This window comes from Manacus candei, unplaced genomic scaffold (assembly GCF_025592945.1).
Source record: "Manacus candei isolate 608988 ecotype Guabito, Panama unplaced genomic scaffold, ASM2559294v1 h1tg000008l, whole genome shotgun sequence".
Classification (NCBI taxonomy): Eukaryota; Metazoa; Chordata; class Aves; order Passeriformes; family Pipridae; genus Manacus; species Manacus candei.
The window spans coordinates 1,829,389-1,851,172 of NW_026138056.1; the positions used below are offsets into that span (position 1 = coordinate 1,829,389).

Consider the following 21,784-nt stretch of genomic DNA (forward strand, 5'->3'; position numbering starts at 1 on the left):
TTTTACCACTTCTGAGGAATAGTGTTTAAAAGCTAATGTCATTTTAGCAGATTACCGAAAGTTCGATTTCATACCACTCTGTTCTTTTGAGTTTTTAGAATAATGCCCAAAATTTACATCAGAAAATACTAGAAACCACTGTTTCCCACTCACATATAACGTTTCAATTTTTAAGTAGAAATTACTTTATATTAAATAGAAATAGTTAAAATATGTTTAGTGTTATTTCCTTCATGTGGCACATTTGTCTGCCCAAAAATATAAAAGGCAAGCATTTTTTGGCAAAATTTATTCTCCATACTAACACTATATTTTTTTTCAGATTTCACAGGAATTTAGTATAATTCATATACATTAGAGAGTGAATGAAAATTCTGAACAGAACATATTCAGATCTAAAATCTCAACGATTTCCCTTGAAGTAAAAAATTTCCTATGTACTACAATGTAGGGAGAACCATTTTTCTGCAATGTATGAAAAAATTACCTATATCTACAATGACTACTATCTATCAGACAACAAATACAGTTTTGACATGATGCTGTCTATGAAGATTATACAATGCATACCAAGGCACAGAATTAAAGGTGGTGAAACATGCGTAAGTAGTTCCATTTTTGATGAATATAACTGGATCTTTTGTATAGAACTGGGAGCTGATTAAATGATGCCTGATTGTTTAATTCTAAGTCAGGATTTAGTTGCCCTCCTTATCAAACAAAAATTCTTGCAAATTTGCAGAAGACTTTGCCTCATCTATTCCCATATTTCTGAAGTTCGGAGAGAATGAAACGGTTTTATTTTAAAAGCTAAGAATCTAGTTTGCTTTTTTTTGGAGGGGAAAAGAAAAAGTGAGTACACAGAACATGATTAATTCAGATAACAGAGGTAATCTGTTACCTTAAAACGTGAGAGTCAGAGCAATACTGTAAGTTATTGGATAGAGTAGTCTGCCTCTGTTACTTAAATGTTTAGTCATAGTGCATGGGTATGAATTATTTTCTGTATTTCTCTATATTAGGAATATTTAGATGGGTGAAGAAAAATGGTTTTGCTAGTGAATGGCCGAGGCAGCATTTTGGTCAAAATGCTTGAAAAATCCCATATTCTGTTGCTTCTTCATGAACTAAAAAAAGATTCCCCATTCTTTACCTTCTTTGTGTCTTCTGCCCCAGGAATTTTGATGATTTTGCTCAGTTCTTTCACAGGTTCTGGTTCCAGAAATGTTAACAGGTTTCGGTCTTTTTTACCATAATATATTTCTGAGCAACTGCATTCTGTTTTCCAGGCAGTTCCATTTTCTAAGTTTTCCTTCTCACTTATTAAATTTTGATTTATTTTTTTAAGCATACTTATTTCTTTTATAGCACTGTCTAATTTGATTCTCAGTTGTCTTGCTTCCTCTCGGGCTTTATTTCTTTCTCCTCTAACTTTACTCCATTTCTCCCGCCAGTTAGCAGTACAATCTGACCACCAGCGCATGGTCTTCTCCATTTGGGCAGCTCTGGCTTTGACTTCTTCCAATTCCTGAATTTTTACTGCTTCAAAAATTTCCCAATCACTGCTGTAATTCATATGCATATATGTATAATGAGATGAACATGGGTAGAAACTTTGAGATGGCAGATTTGAATTACATAGATGGTCATCTGGTTGGCAATCTCCACCTAATGTATAAGGTTGTCTTGGTTGGGTCCCAAAAATGTATGTCTCTTCCATTTGTTTCTGAATGGAGCCCAAGTTCATGCTTTGATTCATCATCTAATTTCACTTCTAAAAAAGACAAAGACAGAGAATAATTTAGCTTTACTCAATTAGATTGTAGGAATAACCTCCAACAGAATGGGTTTTTTACTGCTATAATAATGGGTTAATTTTAATAATGCTGTTCATGTTTTAGAAATGTGCTTAATCAACAAGAAACAGCTATTAAAATATCTTTTGTGTAATACTTTTCTAGTACAGCATAAACAGACATACCTATTACTTGGCTAGGAATTGCTAGCAAAGGAAGCGTCATTAAACAATCATAGTTCTGTCAAAAATTTTTTTAGTCCAAAGAAACCAGACAAAAGCTTTCATCCTTCAAGACAAGATTAAATTGAATCAATATATATTATACATATATAGTAAGAGGAGATTATTTGCCTAGAACTACAATCACAATTCATTTCCGTTCTTCCCCAAACTGTGGAATTTCATGCTAGGAAAACGTACCCTGTGATTTGCATACCTAAGGAAAAAATGTGATCAACCCCCCCCAGCCTTTGCATTTGCTTTGTTTCATGAGAAAAATCAAGCTTTTTTACAGGGGGCTTTATTTTGTTGTCTACATTACAGAAGACGTACAGGCAGCATATTCTTACAATATTCTTGAAAGTGTAGCGCTATCCTACTGTACTATACGGCCTTCCTCTTGATGATACGACTCTGCTAGTAAATCTTGTTGCTTTCCTATTCATTATTTATCTTTTCATTATTTATTACTCATTTGGCCAGAGGAAAAAAATTATCTCAGAAATTTCTTTCCTACTCCTGTGCTGAGAAAATGCTGATGTGGACAGTCTGTAGAGACTAATCACTTACACCTCCTTGAGTTTTTTCCTCTTGTTTATCTTAAAAACAAAACAAACCAACAAAGCAAACAAAATACAAACAAATAAATAAACCTAAAAATCTTACTATTTCAATAGAAGACCAAGTTATTTAAAGTAGAAAAGAAATTGCTCTTATATTCCAATATCCATTTGTAAAAAATATAATGTTTATCTGTTACTGCAGTTAGTATTAGCACCTGCATTTGAAATGTAGAAGGTCAATGCTGCAAACAAAATTCTGAAAAGCAGTTTTGGCATTGAGATTCAGTCGTTTCACTTCAGCTAAATAGATGTTTTTGCAGGTTGTGTTCCAGTTTTCCAGCTGTTTTCAACTTTTCCATGATTTCCAGGACATTTATTTACCATTTGTTAGAAGCTTATGGAGAACTGTTGTAGTGAAGTATGGATATGAGAGAAGGAAAAGGACAGTAAAACACTCCAAACTCCCTTCAGCACCAACCCCCAGAGCAACTCTACACAGATGTAACACAGCTGCTGCCAAGGCTTCATCAAGGTTAAGTCTTTTTTATGTTTCTTGACCTACTTCCAGCAACTTAATTTGAATATGTCTTATCCAAAATACAAAGATATTGCCACCCACAATTTCGTATGAGGCTCAGTAGAGCTAAAATAACTACATATTAAACTCTTGCAATAAGCTGTTAATTTAACTTTTGGGTTGTGATAAAGCTTTTGTTTCCTAAAGCTTTAATGAAAAAAAACTCAAACAAAATTACAGTAAATTTTAGATATATAATAATATATATAAATATATTACATAATATAATAAATATATAATGAAGTAGTTGAAACTTTTGAGGTTGTAAATTTTGTCTTATTTTTTTCTGTACCAAACTATCTATATCTACAGAAATGTTTATTACACTCTTCATAATCAGTAGATTTTTTAATGGATCTTGTTAGCAGCTTTGCGTATTCACTAAAAGAAGGGAGACCTTGGGGAATGCCCAGTTTACAAATATTTGGAGAGATAAGAATGGAAATATTTTTCTGTGGCTGAAACTCTGAAAGACCTGGGAAATCTTCATGAATCAGAATATCTTCGTACCATGGTTTCATTATGGGTGTGAAGAAACTTAATTGTAACCTACTGAAAAAAAGAGTCACTGGTCATGAATTCTTGCTCTTCTCCACTGTGATGGCTCAAGTGCTATCAAGACTGGGACACTGCCAGTCGGATCAAACTTGCAGGTGTGATATTTGAAGTAGGCTTGTACAAGCTAGTAGTCTCTTAGCCTTCTAATAGTTTGAACTTTGACTGCACTTTTCATCATGGATAGATGATTCCAACTCCATACCTAAAATTAAAAAAAATTAGGAATTAAAATAAGCTGCTCCTCCTCCAGAAAACAGAAGTACTGGCTCAGTCCAAGGTGATAAGGAAAATGAGAAGTTTCTAGGAGTCTTAACTTCCCTATGTGCTTTTCAGAAAATCTAATCCAAACTATTTTGTAGCAATCCTCTTTAAGATTACTAGAGGTAGAATGATATAATTGTTTCACTACAAGACACAGATCTCAACATAACCCATTTAAGTGGCTGGCTGAGTCAAGACTAAAACATAAAATAATAGAAATATTGTTGTTAACAGGAATTTTCTTACAACTATGAATTATTGAGATTTGTGCTCATATCTGTTTTTAAAGAAGTAGTCTAAAATATATTTCTTGAAAGAAAGAAAAGATTTAGAAATTAGAAAAATGTGTTAATCTTTACAAAAGTTCTGAAATGGTCAAAAATCTCACTGTTCCAATGGGATGATTAGAATATATTTTTTGTTTTATTTTATTTGCGCTTCATATCTATTTGCTCTTTCATGTTCTTAAAAAATATTGCGCTATTCAATAATATGTAAAAGTAGTCCAGCTAACTGAAGACTCTTGTAATACTGAATCAGTTGACACTGAATCTTTAATCATCCCTGTAGTTATCATATTTTAAAAAAAACTCCCTCTCTTCTCTGGTATATGGTCAGCTTATAGAAAAGTATTTAATTGTAAAATTTCATATATCTACATTGAACTCAAAAAGGTCTCATCTATAAAATATCCATATATGTTCCAGGGGAGAACAAGAATAATTTCTAACTTGTATGTTAAAGATAATTAAAAGATGAAAGTTATATGTTAATGTTATTAGACAAAGATGCCTAAACATCAGAAATTCCATAAGTCTGAAAACTGACAAAAAGAAACCTGTGTGCAGCTAGTTTTAAAGTTGTTAGCTTGAGTTTGCAGCACCAGTCTAGCTAGCACAACATATGGAGCTCAGTGAGCTTAATTACTTAATAAAAGATAATTGGATGGAAAGACAAGATAAAGTTAAAGAATTGGATGAAAGTGGGACTTTTCAGTGAAACTTTCTGAGTTCCATTTTTAACAATTGAAGGATAAGAAGGAACACAAATTCCCTTTTAGAGTAGTTTTTCTTAACTGAATAATTTAAAATAAGTATGAACAAAATATGTGAAGCAACATTCCTTGTACCATGTGAGTGGGGTGGGGACAGTGTGTGAGAGCACTGATAGTTCTCACAGAAAAAGAAAAGACAAACATTTGTTGAACAAGATAAGGAACATAATTCTAAACCACATTTCACTGTATTGAAACCTCTCCTTATTTATTTAATGATTCTGAACACCAGTAAGAAAAAGAAGAGCTCTTGATTTATTATTGCCAGCTATTGTTGTAGGCAAACAGAAGCATATTAACCCTTGGTAGCACAGTTAACAAAATTACCATGAGACAAAAGTATTAGTGCACTTTCCCCATGTTAATACCTGCTCACTGAACTAAGCTTTTTCAGTTAGTTCAGTAGCTAGGGCAGCAGCTTGAGGATAATTTTTCAACACCCTTTTACTAATTGCATGACCTAACCCTTAGTTACATGTCTCTTAATTATTAAGGCCTCAGCCAACCTTTTTTTAAAGGCATTCTGTCTTTAAAGAAAATGTCTGCTTCAGAGTGAGCCAGTTAGTTTTCTTTTGTCTAATCTATAAATTTAATAGGACAAAATGAAATGTAGACACTGTATGTGTTCTTTTTTAAGTGATACTAGAAAGTCAGAACTTTCCATAGTATTGCTGCAGTTCACCATTCAATCAAAAAGCCTGACAAAGGCTTAGAGAAAATGGCCAGGGATGACAGGGTCATTATGGAAAAACAAAGGGAGTGAGAGTCAGTCAAAAAACTTGGCTCTTTACTGAGGGCTGCTAACTACCAAGCTATCGATTCAAGAAATGGAGATCAAATTATGCATGGTTGTTCCTGTTGTAAAGCTGGTTTTAATTAGTAACCCTTAAGTGGCTAGAGAATGAGATGAAAAAATATTGCTAAGTAAGTGACTGAAATTTATGGCAGAAAGAAACCATCACACTGGAAAGCGATTTATGATATAGCTCAATCTAAGAACATATCCATAAAAATGTATCTAATTACCAAATCCCTAAAAATCCTGGCAACACATAATCAAGTGGCTTATCATTTGTGCAGAAAAATTTTACACAAGACTTTGAGGCAGAATGACTACCTGTTTACAGGAATGGCTTAGACATGCTGGGATTTAGGATTCATTTCAACAGGCTATCAAGGTCATTTCAATAGGAAAGAATACCCAGTAACAAAAGTTCTGGGAAAACAAATTGTATATTCATGCCATTTTTTGTCAAACAGTGGTACATTACAAGCATTCTACCATCTTCAGGGAAGGTAATTTAATCTGGGAAACTTCTCATGTGTATTATATCGATCCTTTAGAACAAACACCTGGATGGTGGAAACACATCCTTAAAAGAGCAGAAATAGTGGTGTAGGGAATGTGTTCCCTGCCTAAGCTACTACTGGTCTCACAACTGTTACTGCTTTAAGTCAGTGGTTTGCTACTTTTCCCTTATCCAGAGAAACACAATCTTATAATGAATAACATTTTAAGAATAAAGTAGGACAAGTTTGGTGTGTTTCAAATGTTGTACAATGGATTTTCTGCCTACTGTATCAACCTCAAAATAACATGACAGTAGATAGATGGAATGAACTACTAAACCAGCAGCTACACAAGAATGAATCTGTTAATACTGTATGTGGAGATCCTATCTGTGAAAACGTCTAAGATGGCTACACAAGTGACAACCCCCCCCAAGAAGAACCATAGATAAGGGATTCATATCAGTAGCTGCTCAAATTCTTGTTCAAACAGAAGTAAAACTGTCTTGAAATCTGTAAAATGATATTGCAGTTAAATATCCACCTCAAGGGTTATCTGTGTCCCTCTCCTTTTACAATGAAAAAGGGAACAAGTTAACTACAACTGAGATTTGGATTATGTCCAAGATCTCACTGTCCTTACCACATCACCATGACAACACTGTTAATCGGAACATATACCCAAAAATTGTCTCTAACAGATCCTGCCTTTTAACGTTGCCCATGGCACAACTCAGGTACCGCAGATCAGTCATAACTCAACTTCGAAACCAGCTACAGAAGGAATATCATCTGCAACACCACAAGGGTGAGTACTGACAGCAGGTAATAATATTACATTAATCCTAAATTCCAAATTTAACCTGAATTTAACTATATGTAGTAATACTGGATGTGAAGCTGTACGTGGCTGTGACAACAACAGAGTGAAATGGGCACTGCTGGCATGTAAGGCAAGTAATCATGCACTAGTGGACCACAAAAATTATGGCAACTGTTCACAATGAGAAAACAATACATGCCAATTTTTTCATAAACATTCCGAAAAATCGCTGCGCAAGTCAATGTAAATGGACGAAATTAAGCTACCAACTGTTCCTGATTACGTAATCTTAAAAAACAATCCAGACAATTTATTAATAAAAGTTCCTTTCACTTAATGCAATTGCATGATGGACGAGAGCCTATGATTATGGTTCCAAAATTAATGACAATGATCGTACATTGAACATTACCAATTTATACACTCCTGCATGGCAGAAAACTAGTACTGACAACAGTGACCATCTCTGTGGTGGTGCCTACAAAGTCATTGACCAATAGGGCAATGACCAAAGAGATATTATTCAAACTCTGTTGGTTGTAATTGGTATATGAATTGAATTAATTTATTACTGAAACCCTAGCAAAAAAATTGTCAGTATTAAGAGAAACTGAAGTCAGGATAACTAGAATGACTTGGAAAATGCTTAAAGGAAAGAAAAGTAAAAATATGGTAATAATGATCACACTGCTCATGTTAAAGTCTGACATATGCTGAGAGCAGTGTCACTAGGTCAATGTGAGAGCAGCATGTATATAGAACACAGTGGATAGGGACAGATAAGGGCTATCACCTGCAGCCATCATCTCCTGCATCTTCAAAATGTAACTACTTGACAGTCTCTTTAGAATCTGCTAACTCATGGAAACGCTATAGACTAAACTTCTGACCTGGAAAGTGTAAATGCCTAAGTTTATTCCTAAAGTTTTTGAAGCAGACCCAACAGCAGGCAGACTTTTGAGACTTTTGCGCTTGTCGGTGTGATATGAGGGGCACTCACACCATGATGGAGAAGACAAAATGAGCACTCTCACCAACAGTTTGGTAACCAATTTGAGAAAATATGATTTAGAGAACTCATAAGTTAGAGAGTTTGTGAATTAGTGAAATAATAAATTAGTGAGTTCATGTGTTGTACCAGTCTGTACAAAGATGATTCCACCACTGTTTGATGTCTTTGCATGTTTTGGTGGGGTTTTCTGAGGCAGAGTATTTCATATTTTTTTATGTTTTTTTTTTCTAATGAGGTCATAAGCTCATAAAATTAATTTTAATTCACAAAGTACACTGTGCCGTAAATTTGGAAGATCCAAAGAGACCATGCAGATTATCGTATGCAGATTATCACAATTCCATATGAAAATGAAAAGATAGTGATTTCAAGACTTTTCAATGCACAGCCAAAGATGATTCTGTTTATTTTTTTCCACAGTTATAAATCATAACAATATTAAACCATATGTTATATTTTTAAGCTGTTTATATTGTTTCCAAACACTGTATTCCTTACATGTGTCATAACTAAAAATAAGTCAAAAATGGCCTGAAGAGACAAATAATGCAAATTATTTACTTCCTGTTGGAAGTTATGTGATAATTTTTTCCTCCTATTTATATTTCTCTAGCTTCCTTTTAATATCAAAATATCAATACAAACCTAATTTATTTCCAAATCCTGCTTTATTTACTTCTCATGTCCAGTAACTAAAAACACTTATGCTATGAAAATAATAAAAAATAAAGTTATGTTTCTAACTTCCCAAAGATAAATATTTATGGGTTTCTGAGGTTTTGTTTCAGTGAGGGTTTTTTTGGGTTTTTTTGTCCAAACATGAAATCTTAGAAGTGTCTGAAAGAAAATGATTTTCTTACCACATCAGTTCAGACAGTATGGATTGTTAAGTGAATCTATGAGATCAAATGAAATCACGATTCATTAATACCCTGATACACACAATTAAAATTATGCAACCATGTCTTCCTTCTGTAATGTATCCTCAGCCTGAATTTTTGAAGTGTAAGAGACAATGGGAGGCCTAAATCCTAATTTCCAAGTTCTTTAGTTTTCAAAGTTCCTAAAGAACAGGAATGTTTTAATCAAAAAAATGATAGAACTGAAAGAGAAAAAAACCCAAAATATTTAGACTGGTTGAGAGGAAGCAGTAAAGAGAGGAGTGCTGAGTAGTCTTCTATGTTTCCTATAGGACCAAATATATAATATTGGGAAAAGTGAATTTCACTATTTTCCTCCTTATTTCATTATGCTATAAACACCTTTGCCTTTAAAACAAATAAATAAATCTCAGGAGATGTTAAAAAGTCCAGAGGCAGTAAAAAGAGTAGGATCAAATATCAGTAAGCACTCAATAGTAGAATCTATGCAAAAAATGGAGTAAATGGAGTCAGACTTCATGTTTGAATTGATCAACACTAAATGATGAGAGAGAATAATGTGACTGAGAGAGAGAAGGCAAAAATGAGACCCACATTTCAACTTGTCTTTCTATTGAAAAATCCATAAATAAGGCTTGTTAACTGCTCTATCAGACTTTAAAAGTTCAATACCAGAAAGTAACTTCAGGAAAGTGGCATTTCTGCAGGGAAAATTGCATTTTACTATCATATAAAACTTTGTGACAGACAAGGTGTTTCTGAAGTACCCCCAGAAAGTACATTATTATATTAGCTGTCCATGTATAGCTAAATTCCCAGGAGAAGAGGCAAAGGATGAGCATAGTAAAAATAGTACTGAAAGACAATAAACCACAGACGGAGTAATAAGTGAAACGAGGACTCAGAAATGGCTTAATCTTTTTTCTGGTTTAGTCAGACTATCCAGAAACCAAAGGAAAAGAAAGCAATTACCATAATGTTGAAATAAGCATTTTACACTATACAACAGTACTAAGTATACTGCTACCTGATATTCCAGTATTCATTGTAATAAACAAAAATTCTCTGACTCCAGAGGAAGAATTCTTTCTACTACTAACATAGTTTGCTTCTCCTGAAGGTTTTAATAATTCACATGAAGACATGTAGGTTAAAAGTACATATCTATCATTTATAATTTTACAAAAAGAAATATGAAGTAGCCTTTTTTCAAGTAGAAAAAAAAGTGACCCTGAGGGTGGCCATGATAGTCCCATTGCCAGTTTATTCTCATTTGCTATCCTTTCCCATAACTTACTCCTTTGAAATAAGATTTACAATTCCAAACGTAAGTAGTCTTGTTCATTTCAGAGAAAATAAAATCTCTAGTGTTACAGAAATTCTTTTGAATCAAAGGCATGCTATGTAGAAGTCTTGAGTAAGATGCTCTGAGCAAGGTGGATGGATCAGATGATCTCAGAGGTCCCCTCTAACCTCAGCCGTTCCATGATTCTCTGAGCAGTGTGATTTCTGAGGAGTTCTGCCTGTTACTTCCAGTTGTTGCCATAACAATCAGGAATTGAGAGGAAATGAAGATAATAAATTGTGAATCTCAGAATATATAACTTTTAGCCAAATGGTTCACAAAACACCGTGTAAGTAGAGAAGGCCATAAGAAATAAACCAGTTTTGAAACAATACTGAACTGCCTAGAAGCAGCAATTGTGCACTGTTGTCAAGAACCAGCTGTAAGGCACATGGAAAAAGAAGAAAGAAGGCTTTATCCCCGTAAATCTGTTCTGCCAACAGACACTGAGAACATGAGAGCACTGTGTGTGAAAGAAAAGGGTGAACAAGATAATCAAGTATTTTCAGATACTTCCCAGGCTGAAGGTCAGTTCTATGCACAGGTGGAAACAATCCAGAAAAAAATATACCTGTAACAGTAACTATTAGTGACTTGCAGGAAGCGTTTACTTCTCCATGAAAAATTTTGTATTTGGACTGATGCCTTTATTGAAATGAATACCTTTACTGTAACTCATCTAACCATGAGATATTATATATTTCTCTCAATGTGTGAGTTGCTTCTGTAAAATATAGTGGCAACTTTCTATGCTAATAGAACTTGACCACAGAAGAGGTAAAACTAGCATGGTTAAAAGCTTTTAAGACTGACCATTTTTTTTCTTTCCACTGAACAAAAACACCCCTAGGTAAAGAGAATTTGTTCTACTGAGTTACATTAAGACATAAGGTACCAACAATTAAAAGCAGTAAATTAGGACAAGAATTCTTCCACAGCAAATCTTACATTATTGTTGCCAATGGTGGGTGGTCTTAAAGGTTCTTGCTCAAAATGAAATGCTGTAATTCTCTTTGAAAAGGGATGCACCAGAAAAGAACTTGGTCCACTTGTCTGTGGTCCTATGTATTGTTTTTTCTTTTTCATTTTGACCATTTTCTCCCCCATGTCTCAAAATTCACTTTAAGGTAAAATCCTCTTCACTGTTTCAATTAGTTTTAAAACACAGGCAGCAGTCACAAGTATTGAGGCCATGTTGCTGAGAACACAGCTGCGTTGGGCAGGGCATGTCTCCAGGATGAAGGACCACCGCCTCCCTAAGATCTTGCTTTATGGTGAACTTGCCACAGCTGCTGCAAGAGGGGAGCCCCAAAGAGAAGATACAAGGACTCCCTGAAACAACATCTCAGCCTTGGCCATATTGATCAACATCATAACTGGTCTACTCTGGCCTCCAATCGGGAGGCCTGGAGACACACCATCTATAACACTGTGGATGCTTTTGAGAAAGCACACAGGATCACCCTTGAGGAGAAAAGAGAACACAGAAAGAATCGTGCCTTGCAGAATATGTCATCTAAGGAGTCTTTCTGCTGTGCCTTTTGCAACCAGTCATGCCTATCTCGGATTGACCTTTTTAGTCACCAATGCGCTTGTGACAAACGCGGGTAGAACCCTTCCCAAATCTTTGTTCGCGAAGCCCAGCCATGAATATCTTACATAATATTATACAGACTATATACACTGTGTACATACTATATATACATACTGTAGACATACACATTCATAAAAAAGACAACTTGGAAGGTAGTCAGATTCCAGTAAATGTAAACAGATGTTACTCTTTCTTTCCTTTTTTTGTCTGCCGCTTTCAATAAACTCTAACCAGTTCAGATACCATTTCTTCAGGATGAGAACCAGTATTATATACTTTGATTTAGGTCTATTCGTTAATACAAGCTATTACGTATCCTTGCAACAACTTTCAAATCTTTTGCAGAGACAAGCTGATATTTTTTCACATCTTTGAAGTTGTATTCAAATCCTTAGGGTTAAATATGAGTAATATAAATATTTATACATAGAGATGTTGTCATTTAATACCCACAAAGCCAAAAGAAGTTCTGAAGTACTTATTTAAACATAATTTATAGTAACTTCATTTCCTCAAGAATTTTTCATTTGATTACAAACTTTCATAATAGATCAACTATAATTTTTATACATTTGAGTCTGTAGAATTGATACTCATTCCTCAGTCACTACATATGAAAAAATATATTGTATAATCAGACTACACAGGAAGGGATGGGAGTGTGTATGAAATGAACAATTTTCCCAGACAGTCTCAAACAGAATTAAGTACTAAGCAAAAGCTAAACCAAGCTTAATCTGATTTAATTATGTAGCTATGGCTTTTGAGACACAACAGTTTTCTTGGCTAGCTCCCCTTTGAGATTGTTTATCACCTTTAATTAGGATATGATCAATAAAAAAAAGAGGCAAAATAAATTTCCTAGGTAATTAGGATAAGTATGAACTGTCAAATTTTTAGATTTTTTCAGGGTAACCAACTTACAAACAGGTCTACAAAACCTAGTGTAAACTTCTGAACTAAACAAGTAGCCAAGTCCCCTAAATTCCAATCTAGTCTCATTGATTCTATGTGGAGATTGGTATTCGTATGGAATATATTGCCTGAATGATGCTCTGTGTGACTATTAGGAATGACAAGCTATGAATAATAATCTGAATAATAACTTCAACTGATAACGAATTCAGAGTGTATTTAATATAAGACTATGGTAATTCATGCAAATTAATTCATATCAGTTAAATATCTGGTCTAATAGGAGTCTCCTGAATAGCATAGAGAGATTTCTTTAGAACAATAGTATTTGTACTCAAACTTGAAATAGATATTGCTTCAGAAGAATAGTGTTCATATTAGTTAATACTATTTCACTATACTGAAACACACCTTTTTAATGCTTATGGCTAAAGATGCAAGTGAACTCTGTGTGATTTATGAAAACACCTGTAGGTATCCTATTTTTCAGGCACAATGAGAGTTGCTCTTAATCACATTAAAATGGTATCTGTTTTTTTGTTTGGTTTGGTTTTGGTTTTCAGAAGTTCCACAGCTAAGGCAAAGAATAACCAAGTGCATGAGTCTTACTCCTCTGTTTCCATAGAAAGCAGAGTAAGTTAGTTTCAGTGAGTGTTAACGTGACAATTTTTTACCCATATTGAAATGAACTGCAGTGCTAAAGGGGTCATAGACCCTTTACAGGGAACAAGGAAGCTAAGAAAGGTAACTTTTTGCACCACTCAGCTCAGTTACAACAGAGCCAGTTGTCAGTCAACAACAGAGAATCCGAAAAGTCTCCACACAATCCAAGTTGTCAGTATGTTATCACAGAATATGCAATTCAGTCAGCACACACATGCACTATCTGGCTTAAACTGACAGACGGCCCTTCAACATGACATAGAAGAGCATCTTTCGTAGATTTGCTCTGAGCTTTTCAGAAAGAGGGAAGACTCCAGAAATGCAGGGAAATAATATTCAAGACATACATCCTCCACAAGGTTAGACCTGCCTTTGAGCATGTGATTCATAATTGGTTTTAGAAGACTTTAAAATTTGCAAGCATTAAAGCCAGTTGTAAGTTAAAAGTGAAAGAAGACAAGAAATCTAAAAACATCTCATTCAGCTGGTCATTTTCATCCAGGGTGTTTGTTAAAAAATTTAAGATACATTAGATATCAATATTTGCAAGTAAGCTATAAATAAGCTTACAACACACTATTTAGACCAAAGACAATTTTATCATGTTGCATTCCCAATGATAAAATTCCTTTCCCAATTATTGATAATATTAGCATTCTACTATTTACTGTTTTATTTATTTATGTTTAAAAGCCAAATTAATCTCTTTGTGAGAACAACTGTAAGTTCTTATTGGGTATAGTTGAGGAGGCTCAGCTACCTCCAAATGGTGCTGAGGACTTCACAGATCTGTGGGGTTTTTTTTTCACATTTTTCAGATTGAGCTACAGATCAGGTCAGCTGTTCTTCTTTCATTCTCAAAATGAAGTTGAAAAAGGCAACTGAAGACAAACGTTATCCAGTCTGAAGAGCATTTTACTGAACAGGTAAATGTTCAGATGCAATATTAAAACCTGTCAATCCAAACAGTAGAGGTCACTTAAATGCAGAGAAGCTTCATAATTTAGACAAAAATGATGACAATTTTATTTTCTAGAGTTTATATCACATTTCTAACAACTTCTTCTATGTTACTCAGTTGGAAAGATTGTTTGAATTGGATAGCTTCACTTTCATTTACAGGTGCTTTTTTACTTACTAACAAAACAACACTGAGGTGGATGGGGTTTTTTTTTTCCAATGTGTGAAGATGTAATAGTATATCCCTGAAAAAGTTAAGTTTCTAGTCCTTGTTCATACATTGAGAAATTCTTCAGGTTTTTAAAACTCTTGACAGTATCTTAAAACCATATGCTTTATGGTATGAGAGATCAGGAATTGTCTTGTTAGAGTTGAAATCATTTATGATACTTTCTTATTCAAAACATGACCTACTTTCAAAAAGAAATTTCATAACACTGGGAGTTGGGGAAACTAATCACAGATATCTGAAACTTTGTCTCAGATGACAACATAAAACATTCCAATGCTTATTAGGGCACAAAACATTTTTTCTTCAAAACACTGGAAACAATCTGGAAACAAGTGATTTTCCCACCCACATAAGCAGACAAGTAAGAATGCTGATGAATATCATGCTTTCCCTGGGTCAGAGCATATCCCTTTGATTTGTTCAACTACTCTGATATAGTTGCATCAGAATTAACAATTCTGTTCTGCAGAGATGTTCTCAGTTTTATCAGAACAATTTTAGAAGCAATCTTTTCTATAATTATGTCTCTGAAGAATATTCTTTACAAATAGATTGTTACTTGGACATTTAAATGTAATTATTCTTGATTTTTCTTAAATATTTTAGTATTTTAACACCATCTTATGTCTTTCAACAGCTCAAGGACTCCTTTAATACTGCAAGATACCATCCTGTGTTGACTCCAAATTCAGTAAGTCTTCTCTGAGGGAAAAAAAACTTAAGAAATAATTCATATTGTCGCTCTAACCATGATTCCAGAGTTGTTAGACTAGTCACATAAAATAAATCACAAAGTACCTTCTGTTGCATCCTAGAGGTCACTTAAATGCATAGAGAAGAATCTCTATTTTTTTCTCTCAGTGACCACTCACTGTAGGGCAACGAGTACTCCCAATAAAAGTGAAGAAATTAATTGTATAAGTGGTGGTTATTCAGCCTGACTCTTTCAGTATACATTCTTTTGAATATTGTCCTTTAGACAGAAGGGAAGCTGGTATCCTTTTGCCAACATGGATACCTACAAAAGTTATGGAGAAAACTTCAAGTCAACTGAAAATACATTTTAAAAAAAATAATCAAAACAATAGGAACTTTCATGGCATTTCCTCTCTGGTATTCCTCCAGTAATGTGATTGACAATAAATAAGACTGGATTTGGCATAAACAGAGTCTCATTTAACCCGATGTAAATCAGACCAAGATTACTCAAATCAGCATGAGCAGAGAATCAAGCTGTTCAGGGAGGATCATTTTCACAATAAACCAGTCTATTAAAGATTATTGGTTGAATTAATAAGGGAATAGCAGCGAAAGCAGCCTTTGCTTAGAGACCTGCTTTTTCAAAGGAAAGATGAATATTGTTTCTAGCAGATTTAACAGGATATTAATACCAAGATAATGTGGTTACTATATATTGATATTCCTGTATGTTATCCCAGTTAAATAAAAAGTAAACCTCTGTTGTACAATTATATTAATACCACATTAAAATACCCAGGGGGAAGAAAATGGTGTTTCTAACTATGTGGAAAAAAAGCCAAATGAGGGTCTCTACAAATGAAATGGACTATTAATAACAGTAAAACTGTTATTTAGAAGCTAATTTGCCTAATTTTTTAGTTATATAGAAAACTTAACAGACATCATTGTAACTGCAATAAATATCTCTTTGTTTGGGGATGCAGGAAAATCTATGACATTAAAGTAGCCCTTATGAAATTGTGAGATTAATGTTCAGTTTTCAATTAGCACTGTAACTCACTGATTTAAGGGGAGTGGAAGATTCAAAGCTGAGAAAGAAGTGAAGAGTAAGAGCAAGGAAGCTAGTGAATAGAAAATCATTAAAGAGGATGGACATCAAGAGTTTACAGGAATATAAGAAGAAAGTGGTATTTAAATAAAAATAATACATACTTCATTGTAAGAACATTTTATGGGCAACAAAAATCTATATTTGCACTAGAATTTTTTCCTGATAGCATGTTGCCTTAAATGTCCATATGTTCTTGTTAACTATATATATAGGAAAAGGTTAAAATAAAACTTGTTTAATAAAAGTGGAAATAGATATGCTTTTTTATTCTGAAAAACTATTTGGAAAAGAAAAAATTATTTTCTTTTTGTTAAATTTAGCAGATTCTAATGGAATAAAGGCTATCAATATAGAATTGTTATTGTGGGTAACGCTTGTCTCTTCAACTCACAGAAGAGTCAGCTAGTAGAATATATAAGAAAAAATTCTTTATTTGAGGGTGATGAGGAACTGGAACAGGTTGCCTTGAGAAGCTGTGAATGCCCCATCCCTGGAAATGTTCAAGGTCAGGTTGGATGGGGCCCTGAGCAGCCCCAACTACTGGGAATTGTCTCTGCCTGTATCACGAGGGTTGGAAGTAGATGATCTTTAAGGTCTCTTCCGACCCAAACCATTCTGTGAATCTATGATTCCATCAATGTCAGATTGATACACTTTAAACAATACCAAGATCTACCCCTCTTGGTGTTGAAGTCAATGACAGTGTTTTAAGTCTGTTCATTACCAGCTGCTTTAGTGTATTCATTTTCAAGTGATTTATTCTTCAAATCTACCCAAGATTGATATTAGTACTTTATATTTAAGGTGAAAGAGTGGCCTCAATTCAAAATTTCTACATACAAATACATAAAAAAAGACTGACAACTAATTTCACATTTTTCACTAGTTTTTTGTAGATATCTCTGGAAGTGATACAACTAGTTCTATAAATGATGCCTAACATATTTTGGAAATCCATCTATCTTCATTTTATTACTCAAAGAACTGCATTCAGAAACTCAAAAGTAATTTTTCTAGCATAGGTAGTCTAAAACAAAGCTAGGATTCTAGCCATAGGACTATTTATAACAGAGTCTGCTTCATAAAAGGGTTTTAAGAATCAGTGAGAACTATGATAAACAAAATGCAACTATCTACATAGTCCATAGGAAACCTATTCGTACTACTTGTTATATATACTTACTGAACTCATCAACATTAATTTTGGAATTTGACCCTTGTTCTCATTGGTGATGGATCATCCACACTCTCATACCATCTCCATTACTTGACTTTGAAAAAAATGACGAACTAAATATCTCTGTCCAATATCAACAAATCAGAGTATGAATAAACATGTTTCATTGCATTAGAATAGTATCATATAGCTAAGAACGCACTTTCTTATCCCATCTTCAGATATTTTCTGAAGGAAGTCAGGATTTTACAACTCATTATTGAGTTTTATAACTTATGAAAATAGAAACACTGTGTAAACACTGCCTTCTAAATAAAAATTGCAGTATGAACTTCTGCAAACTCCTAACAGTATTCTCACTACACTTCTATCCATAATACTGATACTTATTAAAAGGTAACAAAGATTTCATTTCACAAAGTAATTTAAAAAAGGGTTTTAGTATTAAAAGAGTATAATCCTTGAAATTTCTGCATTTATACTAATTTATAAATGAAAAATAAGAAATAACTATGAAAAATTTGAAAAATTACCTGATTAAGTAAGGATTTGAAGAACAAGCTATATTTAATGGGGTGTTAATACTAATACTATCTAATAGACAGAAGAGAAAAATCTAGTTAGATATAACTTAGCCACATACTTCCAATACTGCTTTCTGATCTTCAGTACTTTTGCTGGGTATTTCAGATTATTTTCCTCCTTACCATCAACCTGATAGTAACTCATGCTTTGTCCCTGAAGAGAAATATAGAAATTAAACATTAAACCCACAAGCTTAAGACCCCTTACCCTCTGAGTTTTCTGGGCTCCTCTTGCTTCTCAGTGTTACAGACACATGTGTAAACAACTGAATTTCCTGCATCCTTTTCTCATCTGCACTGTACTGGGACTTGGCCAATTGGATTATTTACAGCATTAAGGCCATTCCACAGTAACTTGAAAAAGATTCTCATTGGTCAGACATTATCAAAACTAAAACCACATTTTTCTTTTAAGTAAAGTAATTTACAGAAAATAAAACTTTTTGACATACTGTTCTTCACTGAGCATTACATATTTATTTTTTTTGCCCCCCCCTTCCCTTTCTAAACTGAAGACTGTGAACTGAGTCCCCCAAATATTATGTATAAAATGAAATTAGTTATTTGAATCACAGTACTTAAGCAGAGGTATTAGTACCCAACCAAATTGAGTGGATTCTTAAACCACTACTTGCTCTTAGTATACCTCCTGAGTTTTCAATATCTTATTATAAGACTAAGTTTTTAGTCAGCTAGATGATATATGGTCCTGCAAATACATGCATTTTCATAATTAACTCAGCAATTAGCCAGGGGCTGTTGGACATTATTATGAAAAACTCTAGATTATGAGAGATACGAAAAGACCATGGTGAGGAAACTTGAAAAAAATATAGACTTTGAAAAGCTCATTTTGCAATAAAATTTATGGTTACATATTAAAATAGAAGGTAAGGAATGTTTCCTTCCAGAATACAAGCTTCAAGATTTTTGTAACTGACATGACAACATATGACACCACTGTCCCAAGGCTGATATCACAGGCCACCAAAACAGTAGGTCCTCAAGACATAAAACTGATCTAGTTAGACACAGCTGAAATGATTTGCCATAGGTGTGAAAAGCTAAATATTTCTCATTAAAACAAAAAAGCCCTCATAATATACAGAACACTGACAGCTCCTATGTCACAATCTCGGAGAAGCCAGATTTCCTTTCTCCTAGCTTTAAGGGACATAGCTCTACTTCTGTATTAACATCACAACACTTTTAGCAGCAATATAGCAGGTAGTCTTTTCATCATGAATAGTAGCTATAGCTACAGGACTCTTCTCTTGTTTGATACTTAGACTTTTTAAATTTTTTTTAAATTTATTTTCAGGAAATGAACAAGTAAATCCTCTCACTCTCATCAATTACACGGGTATTCTGTGAGTTCCATGACTCACAAAATCTATTCCACTCCCAGGAGACAAAAGACATTCATTAAAATAGGTAAAACAAAACAAAACAAAAAAACTAAACCCAAACCCACCCAGACATATATTAAAAATACCCCAAAAACCAAAAGCCCCAAAACAAAGCAAAAATCCCCCAAAAGCCTGAGGAAAAAATGACTCCACACAAAACAACCCCAAACTAAAGCAAAAAAAAAAAACCAAACCCAACCTAAACCCCACAATAAAACCAAACCACAAGTCTGTATCAAATTAAAAAGAAACAAAAAAAAACCTCAATCCAACAAAACCCAAATCCAAAAATTAAAATAAAGCAATAGCTGTTTTATGCCTCTTCCATGGCTTCTTTAGCAACTACATAGATTTCATCTCCCACCAGAATACTCTCTGGCTACATTCCATTATCCCTACTTTAGGAAATCTCTTCACATTTTAGAAATCAAATTATACACACATCATAACTTAACCATTATGTTATTCACTTGTAACTATTCACATTTAAACTCATCCATGACATTCACTTTCCACCATTTTTCACTTACTACAATCTCTGAATGCAGAGGGTAGTTGGCCTGGAACAGGCTCCCCAGGGAAGTTGTCAGAGCAGCAAGCCCGACAGAGCTCAAGAAGCATTTGGATAATACTCTCAGGCACATAGTATGACTCTTGGGGATGGTCCTGTGCAGGGTTAAGGGCTGGACTCCATGACCCTTGTGGATCCCTTCTAACTCAGCATATTCTGTGACTCTGTGAACCAAAAATCAGCTTCTATTCTGTTACATTCTGTAGTCATCACCAATTCTTGGAGGAATCTTTATTTTGTATCATTGTAAAAGATACATTCAAATTTAATTAAAAAATTATACTGTCAGTTTGGGAAGTTACTATATGAATTGGGTTTTCTAAACTTTGATAAAAACTATCATTGACTTTGATGAGAGAATCAAATTAAAAAAAAAAAAAGTAAAAATCAAAACTCAGCAAACTCAAAAGCTTTCCAAACTAAGTAAGTATCTGAATTCCCTCCATGAATCCAGGGAATTACCAGGGAAATTACTCTGAGATACTATTAGGGAAAGGCAGGAAGGAACCTGACACACCTATGGTGCTACATTTGATAAGCAATTGTAAATGTTTATTGAAAAAAATAAGTGGAATAGTTAGGTATTTTTGTATTTTTACTTGGAAATATATTCTTCCTTTTCAGTCTCATTTGACCACTGACTTTGCTTTGGGTCACCGTAATAATTGTGGAAAAGACATTGCCAAAAGCAAGCTTGCTAACACTTGTCCTCCACTTAGGGAACTGAATTGTCTTCCTAGAAGTCTCTGAGTATGTAAACAATTCTTAGTTCATACTAAGAACATTCATACGTTCATCAAGAGAATGAGACTCTGGTCACTATTTTTGTAAGAAAATTTTACTGAGAAAACATGAAAAATACCATAGATAGCACCAAAAATCTAGAACATGTGTTTTCATACATGGCTTTAGTTGTAAACTCTAGTGTTGCACCCCTGTTCAGAGTGGGTTAGTATCCCTTCACTTTGAGTACATTTGAACTTTGGCAGCATGCCTGACCTGCTTTTTTCAAGATCCATAGAGAAGCATTAAGAGAACATGAAAGCCAAATTCCGAATTTTTAAATGTCAAGACTCATCCCTTTGGGGTCACAAAGGAAGAGACCAGATCCTTTTTAGGATTATTGAGCCAATGAAGAAGATTAAATAATTTGTCTCAGAGGAAAAAGCTAGAGCAAGTCTTTTTCAAAACATAGAATATTTACTGCATTGATGCAATTTCCTTAGCAGATACAAGAAATTAAATTACATTACTATTAAAGCCAAAACCAATAAAGTACTTCAAGTACAAATGGCAATAAATGGCAACATTCCTATTAGGGGAATTGGAAAATTGAGAGGGGTATGAAGCACTAAAATTGTAACCTTTTGAATTGTAACATTTTGAAGTTGGGTTTCCTCAAGTGTTCTCAAAACACATATAAATACTCAGTTGTCTGTTCAGGAGACTAACTTTTAGTTTTACTATTTCATATTATTCCACACA

The 21,784-nt window shown here is 34.0% G+C and overlaps 1 protein-coding gene and 1 long non-coding RNA gene across 3 annotated transcripts in view; one reads left to right on the forward strand and one right to left on the reverse strand.

Annotated features, from left to right (window-relative positions):
* Positions 1–18,606, reverse strand: part of CCDC102B (coiled-coil domain containing 102B) — a 147,693-nt gene extending 129,087 nt beyond the window's left edge. The window contains exons 1-3 of the mRNA XM_051774520.1: positions 18,528–18,606; positions 3,668–3,917; positions 1,154–1,774 (exon numbers count right to left, since the gene is read on the reverse strand). Coding sequence (XP_051630480.1) covers positions 1,154–1,762 — 609 coding nt within the window. The 5' untranslated portion in view covers positions 1,763–1,774; positions 3,668–3,917; positions 18,528–18,606. The remainder of the gene's footprint in view (positions 1–1,153; positions 1,775–3,667; positions 3,918–18,527) is intronic.
* Positions 1–21,784, forward strand: part of LOC127464284 (uncharacterized) — a 54,508-nt gene that overhangs the window by 17,564 nt on the left and 15,160 nt on the right. Inside the window, exons 2-6 of one of the 2 annotated variants that reach the window (XR_007901277.1) lie at positions 323–602; positions 2,949–3,112; positions 7,022–7,145; positions 14,372–14,479; positions 15,383–15,436. This is a non-coding gene — a long non-coding RNA (uncharacterized LOC127464284). Of the gene's footprint in view, positions 1–322; positions 603–2,948; positions 3,113–7,021; positions 7,146–14,371; positions 14,480–15,382; positions 16,649–21,784 lie in introns of those variants that run through there. The other variant, XR_007901276.1, reaches the window with a different exon arrangement.